General features: G+C 49.4%; 1 protein-coding gene across 1 annotated transcript; it reads left to right on the top strand.

Moving 5' to 3' along the window:
* The first annotated feature begins 3318 nt into the window (after positions 1-3318).
* On the top strand, positions 3319-4509 carry LOC102928591 (interferon-induced transmembrane protein 2). The gene is made up of 2 exons (XM_006977193.4): positions 3319-3705; positions 4178-4509. The coding sequence occupies exons 1-2, from the start codon at positions 3460-3462 to the stop codon at positions 4364-4366; spliced, it is 435 nt and encodes a 144-aa protein (XP_006977255.1). The 5' UTR covers positions 3319-3459; the 3' UTR covers positions 4367-4509.
* The last annotated feature ends 3081 nt before the right edge of the window (positions 4510-7590 follow it).

Genomic DNA, 7590 nt, shown 5'->3' with positions numbered 1-7590 from the left:
CACCACCACAACCCGGCTCCTGGTTTTGTTTTTAAAATTGGTCTTGTAGTGTATGATAATCACCTATGTTGGAGTCAAGATGATGAATATTAGGGCCAGCATCTCAGGGCATCTTTAATCAGCCCATCCTCTCCAGATTGCTGTTGCCAGGACATAGGTCATGTGGAAAGCACAAGCTGTAGATTTTAAGTTACTCCTGCCCCCAGCTGGAGAGCCCTAGTCAGGACAATGAGTTCTGCTTTGGGGGCTGACTTGGAATTAGTTATGGGGAAGTAGCTCAGATTCTGTGACCTGAGTCTCCCTGCAGCATACCCTCACAGCTTGTCTCTTACCACCATGAAACTGCTCCCACTTGTGGGCCGCGTAGCCTCAGGCTGGGAAAAGGTGGCATCTTAGAGGTCTGACCTAGCACTACAGGTAAAGCATTGCTTGTTTTATACACAGGAGTATTATAGAGACTCCTTGGTGTTGCGATCTGGCAGAGGCAGTAGGATTAAAAGTTTGGTAAAGTTTTATGGTTAGTTCTGAAGTTTGCTGAGTGCCTGGTACTTATTGATTCTGTTTTCTGAGACCCAGCAGAAGGCCCCCGAGTTGAGAGCTTAAAATGCAGAATGGAACTGGGCACTCTTGGTCTAGTTTTTGTCCAATATCTGGACAACCAGGATGGCTTGGCTTTTCTGACTCTCAATATCCAGATTAACATACTTGCCCATGGTTTCAGCTCAAAAGAGATCAGGGTTCTCAGAAGCCATTTATTTTATCTTCTATGACTTTTCATAGTTAATGGGTTTTTTTTTTTTTTTTTTTTTTGGTTTTTCGAGACAGGGTTTCTCTGTGTAGCTTTGCGCCTTTCCTGGAGCTCACTTGGTAGCCCAGGCTGGCCTCGAACTCACAGAGATCCGCCTGGCTCTGCCTCCCGAGTGCTGGGATTAAAGGCGTGAGCCACCAACGCCCGGCGTGGGTTTTTTTTTTTTTTTTTTTTTAAATCCCTTTTATGTGATTACCTCATTTTTAGAGGTATTGTCTCTAATAAAAAGGTAATTATATAGTTCCAGTGGGTCCTTCCCCCACCCTCTCCTCTAAGTGTCCTGATATGACCTGCAAAGTTCTCCATCAAGCCCAGCAACGGAAGCTAATCTGGCTATAACTGAATTCTGAGTGCGAGCCTCATCAGTTCAAGGATGGTGCTAAAATCCAGATGCAGAATTTTTCCTAATGGTTAGAATGATATGGATACCTTTCTAGGTTAGGTCAAATGCTACAGGGAGACTTTTGAATTCCTTAATGAAGGTGGGAGAGATCCTGTATAATTAGGCTACTTTGGATTGCATTTGGAAAAGATCAGTATATTAGTTACTGTCCTACTGCTGTGAAGAGATATGGCCAAGGCAACTCTTAGAAAGCATTTAATTGGGGACTTGCTTACAGTTTCACAGGGTTAGCCCATGACCATCATGGCAGGAAGTTGACAGACATAGTGCTGGAGCAGTAACTGAGAGCTTTATATCCTGATCCACAGTCAGCAGAGAGAGACAGAGAGACAGAGAGACAGACAGACACAGGGCCTAGCATGGGCTTTTGAAACCCCAAAACCCATCCCCAGTGACACATCTCTCCAACAAGGCCACACTTCTGAATCCTTCCCAAATAGTTCCACTAACTAGGAACCAAACATCCAAACACACGAACCTATGGGGGCCACTCTCATTCAAAACACCACAGTTGGAGACATGAAAAAGAAGACATGCACAAGACTCACTGGGAACCAGAGCTGAGCCTTAGAAACTTCCATCTCTGACTTTTCCCCTAGAAATATTTTTAGCGCGCGCGCGCGCGCGCGCACACACACACACACACACACACACACACACACACACACACACACACACGCCATTCTCTTTCTCCTCTAGTCCCTGGGAACCTCTCACCTATGTCTGTTTCCAAGGCTCACTCATGATGGCATATATCAAGGCGTTCTTTTTGTGGCCTAATGATGTTTTCTGGATTTGCCCATTTGTCCCATTTGTCAGTTGACAGACATTTAATTTGTTCCTGTCTGTTGCCTGTCACCGTGAATGCTGCTGTAGATATGGGATATAGGTTTATAGGCTACACATAGACATGTTTTTATTCTGACAGACACAGAAGTGGGATCCTGGGTGGTAGCTGAGATCCGCCCGCTGCCTGCAAAGCCTGCTGCATCATAGTTCTGGTTTCTTTGCTTCTAGAAACAAACACATGGTCATCTGCTTTTCCCTAACACACCTAATGGGTACAAGCAGTGTGCCATTGGGGCTTTGATCTACATTCTCTTGATTCCAAGAATATGGAGCCTGTTGGTTATTGCACACCTTTTAGAAGAAACGTTATTCCCCCCTTTTGTTTATTTTTAAATTTTACTTACTATTTATTTATTTATTTGAGACAAGATTTTTTTTTTTTTGAGGCTGGTTTCAAACTCACTATGTAGCTGAGGATGACGTTGAACGGATTCTCCTGCCCACACATCTCGCAAGTGCTGGGATCACAGACCTGTGCCCTGTTGGGGTGTTGGGGCCCTGGGGTGAAGGTTGCACATCCAGAGGTGAACAGGAGCTCTGGAGTTAGGTTGATCGGTCCCCTCCTTCATCCATCCTGCCCTGCAGGATGAGACTTGGAGAAAAAAAAACGTCAAGTTCCTGAATAGGTTAAAGTGGCAAATGATTTGTTGTGTCCTTCACCGCAAAGGAATTTACCTTGATTTCAGTCACTCTGCTTCCTCACTTCCTCCCCCAAGATAGATTCGGAGTTCCCTGTGCGGCCGTTCTTCTTCAGGCTTCCCTGTACAACTATCAGAGAAACATCTGTCTTCCATAACTTCCCAGGCTGCAGCCAAGTGACTGGAATTTTCCTTCTCCAGCTAGCCAGGAGCATCCAGGCCTTGGGCTGGATGACTCCTCCCTCCTCCACTGTCCGCCAAAGAAACGTTGAGTTGCAGCTCTCCCCAAGCCCTGCAACAGATTATCTTGGGGGGCAGGGGAGGCATGGATTTCATTAGAGGAGGCCCTCGTGGATGTTCAAGGGGTGTGAGAGCAGAGGACTGTTTGGTTTGGCTGCGGCTCTCACCAGGCACAGGGAAGTGCTGCCACTGTTATTCGGGGCTGGGGAGTCTTGCAGACCTGGGGAAAAGTTCTGAGAAGGAGGTGGAGACCTTGGGGCAAGGTTTGGCCCTGGGGCAAGTCTTGACCCCCAGGAAGTTTGCCTGGCTCTGTACCTTAACAACAGCCATCCAGCCCTGAAGTAATTTGATCCTCAGGCTTTAGTGCCGCCCCTTTCAGTCCCCAGCCAATTCCCTACAGTAAGGCCTTCTAGAGACAAACCCACCAACAGGAAAAGGAAACGACTAGAGAAAGGGAGGGCCGACAGAACCAGGGTAGCAGCAGCCATCCTCCCAACGGAACGACTGTTCGAGTCACTACCATGAGCCATAACTCCCAAGCCTTCTTGCCCACCAATGCCGGACTTCCCCCAAGCTATGAGACAATCAAAGAGGAGTATGGGGTGACCGAGCTGGGGGAACCCCACAGCTCAGCTGTGGTGAGGACCACCGTGATCAACATGCCCAGAGAGGTCGCTGTGCCTGACCATGTGGTCTGGTCCCTCTTCAACACACTCTTCTTGAACTTCTGCTGCCTGGGTTTCATTGCCTATGCCTACTCTGTGAAGGTGAGTGTGGAGGATGTGGGGGTGGTAGTGTAAGCAGGTGTGTGGGAGCCTGAAGCTCCATCTACTCAGATGGCACCTAGGTGTGTGTGTGTCGGGGGGACCCTTTGTGTAAGAGAGTAAGTTGGTGTGCACTTTTCCTGTTTGTGTGTCTGTCTGTCTTGGAGATTTTCCAATAGTCCGATAGGATGAGGCTGCCTGGAGATTCTGGGGCCAGACTTTCCCCACCCCATTCCTGGAATGCTCCTTCACCCTGCAGACTGGGGCCATAAGCTGTGTGGAAAAATGGGGTGTGCGGCCGGTGTTGGGGCCTCCTGTGTAGTTTGAGTCTGTGTGTGTGAAAAGAGAGGAGGGTCCCTTGCCTAAGGGAGGGAATGAGGCTGCCGTGAGCAGGGAGGACATGGGGGAATTGAGTCAGAGCACCTGCCTCTCAGCTGGCCAGCTCCAGGGACCCTTACCATCTGGTTTCCTTCAGTCCAGGGACAGGAAGATGGTGGGTGATGTGATTGGAGCCCAGGCCTACGCCTCCACTGCCAAGTGCCTGAATATCAGCTCCCTGATCTTCAGCATCCTAATGGTCATTATCTGCATCATTATCATTTCCACCACCTCTGTGGCAGTCTTTCAAGCCATTTCACAAAGAATGCCACATTCTGGATTCTAGTCCTGCCCTGTCTGCTCCACAGTCCCCAGCTGCCCGCCCAGGCTGAGGCCTTGACCCTCTGTTCACCCCACTACGCATATGCCTGGTCCCCTCATCCATCTGTCCAAAGTGGCTTCAATAAAGTGCACACAGTGACAACTCTGGCTGTGACTCTTCTGTTCTCTGGTTCTGTACGGAGCTCACCTGCATCCTTCCTGTCTCAGGAGAGCAGAGTATCCTTGACTTGACCGGCTTCTGGTGCCTGGACACGGGCAGCAGCAGCTGACTAGCACCCTGTGTGGGTTTTTGGCTATTCCAGGCAAAGGGGATCTGAGTATCATCCAACCCTGACACCATGCCCCGAGTGCCCAGGAAGGATGCAGCACCCTGAGCAGAGGAGGCTTCAGGAGTGAAAGACACTCAGAGTCCTTTGCCTTAAGGGAAAAGAAAGCTCTAGCAAGTATCCTCATTCCATGGTGGCCTCTTGGATATGGCTTCAGACTCCTTGGGCTGACCTGCACACAACTAGTTGGGTACCGCTGAGGAGTTTAGTTACCCTTCACTTTTTCCTTGTCCCCCACACGGCATTCGGGTATCTATCTACAGGGACCTAGGGTGGGTGGGGACTCAAGAATGCCTCTTGTGGCCTCTCAACAGTAGGGAGGTCCAAATGACTGACTTCTGCATGGGTCACAGCTCCTATATTTCCACTTCGCCCGGAGGTGATGCTGTCTACCTTGGCACTCTACTAACAGGTGACATAGCCTCTCAGGAGTTCTTTCTAAAGGGTACCCCTTTCTGCTTACCCAAGCCTGGCCCCTGGGGATCAGGCTGGTCTTCCAGTGCCTGCCTGTGGGATTTGGTCCTATCCAGTAGCTCTTTGCTTCCCTAACCACCATGATGATTTGAATGTATCCGAAAACTCCCGGAGTATCGGGAGTAAGGCGTTGTGTGGTTTCAGCAAGTCTTTTTACAGGAAGTATGGTTTTGAATAGGAAGTAAAGAGGAGCAGCTGAGAAGAGACCAGCTGTGGCCGGAGATTTCAACATGGCTTTGACACAAAAGAGAATTTCACAAACCAGTAGGAAGAAGTTGGAGTTCAATCAAAATAGGAGGGTGCCCAAGAGTAGGTGTGTGGGCTTCTGAGGGTCACTGCTAAGTGTTTGAATGGCGAGTGTATGTGGGGTTTGGAAGTTTTTGGAGTTTCAATTGCTTAACGGTTTCTAAGGGACTCTTCCCTCCTCTAGTCCTCATTTCAGTGACTGAGGCTATCCAGTGACGGAGGTACTTTGGATGAGCCGCACCCTGACGAGGTAAACCAGGAGCCCCTAGCATTGCACATGGGCTTTCTGAAGAGAGTCCCTAGAAAATGGTAGCTTCACGGTCGGAAGGAGAAGCCAGGCAGTGGTGGCACACTCCTTCAATCTAGTGCTCAGGAGGCAGAAGCAGGTGGATCTCTCTGAATTCAAGGCCATCCTCGTCTACAGAGCCAGTTCCAGGACAGCCAAGGCTATAGAGAGAAACCCTGTCTCGAAAAGCTAAAACTAAAAATACAGTTGGAAAAGGAGAGAAGTCTTCAGAAAATGTTAGGTTGGAATTCTTGACTCAAAGCGGGTGAGAGTCTTCCAGGGACGTCTTTCCTTCCCAAGGATACATGGCCTAAAGGGGTGATGGGAGTTGGGTGGTGGTTCAACCGGAAGACTTAGGACAGGCTGTGAGTCCAGACTGAGGGTTACCGTCTATGGAAAGGAGTCAAATAGAATCTGATAACCATGTGCTCATTGCACAGACATTTGGGAAAAGAAGTCGTACCCAATACCCTGGGTCCCCAAAGGGCTAGGAACATTCCTGGGCCCAGGGCACTTCCTCCACCATGACGGAGAGCAACTGCTCAGGTTCAGGGATTTGTTCCTGAGATCTCAGGTCTGTCCTATCTATCACCAAGGGGTCACAAGTCTGATATTTGGCTTCTGCAGTGGACCCAGAGTGGAGGGCTCCGCCCTGCCAACCTGTTCCTGGATATCTATACAACCAGCCCCATGGAAGAGTGGGCAGAAACCATCGTGGAAGATGGAATTAGAGGTGGATGGGCAAGGACCAGGACTTCGTCAACTGTTTCTAAAGGTGCCAGGATCCATCCATCTCTCAGGACCAGCACTGTTCTTGTTCCACAAGAGTCAGGGTCGTCCAGAGTCGAGTGATTTTAGACATAGTGTCTTAAATTAGCCCAGTGCTCCAGGAACTTTCGCTGTGGTCTGTCTGCCCAGAGCAGGAGGTCAGAAACCTGAATCCTGAGGATGAGACCTCCCTCCTCCCCTTCTGGTGAGGGTGGGTCCTGCCCCCTTTACAGGGTGAGGGTGGCCTCTGCACAGGACCGGCCTGGGGATAACAGAAGAGGTATCATAGCACACTCACAGGCAGCTGCATTTTATGAAGCCCCACTGGACAGATGTGTGAGTATAACATCTGTGATGAAGTCCAGGTCTAGGCCTCAGGGTATGCAGCAGCTATGGAGCGGATGTTGCTGGTGAGTGAAGCCTGGGGGTTCTCAAAGACAGATTGCTGAGAGCTCAGTGTTTCTGGGTTCTTGGCATTGTCAGAACTCAGAGAGGAGACCCAGTAGACATACTCAAAGGTCGGGAGAGTGTTCCTGGATGGTTTCACCACTGGGATTTTGGATAGTTTCTCCCCCCCACCCCCTTGAGATAGAGTTTCTGTGTGAAGCCCTGGCTGTCCTGGAACTCGCTCTGTAGACCGGTCTGGCCTTGAACTCAGAGATACAGAGATCCGCCTACCTCTGCTTCCCAAGTGCTGAGATTAAAGGAATGAGTCACCACTGCCTGCTTTGGATGAAATTAATTATGGCTCTTAAATTTTTTTTTTTCTTTTAAGATAGAGGCTCTGGCTGGCCTAGAACTATGTAGACCAGGCTGGCCAGGAACTCACAGAAATCCACCTGCTCTGCCTCTCAGTGCTGAGATCAATAACATTCCTGGCCTTTGGTTAAACTTTTAGGGGGGAAGTGGATGATTATTCACAAGGTAAGGTGGGGGTGAACGGAGGGGAGGGGAACTCCTGGGATGTCGGGATTTTTCCTCTACTAGAATCCCCTTGTCTTTTGTCCTTATGCTAATGGGAGCAGATCTGACAATTCTGGTGATAGGAAGATGTTATTATGATGAGGAAAAGGCTAGGTAGTGGTCCTCTGGTCGGTTTGGGATGGTCTTGTTTTTTTCTGAGTTGTT

The sequence above is a fragment of the Peromyscus maniculatus genome, chromosome 1, assembly GCF_049852395.1.
Source record: "Peromyscus maniculatus bairdii isolate BWxNUB_F1_BW_parent chromosome 1, HU_Pman_BW_mat_3.1, whole genome shotgun sequence".
Lineage (NCBI taxonomy): Eukaryota > Metazoa > Chordata > Mammalia > Rodentia > Cricetidae > Peromyscus > Peromyscus maniculatus.
The sequence above is the reverse complement of the archived record's forward strand: the minus strand, read 5'-3'. Positions and strand labels throughout refer to the sequence as shown.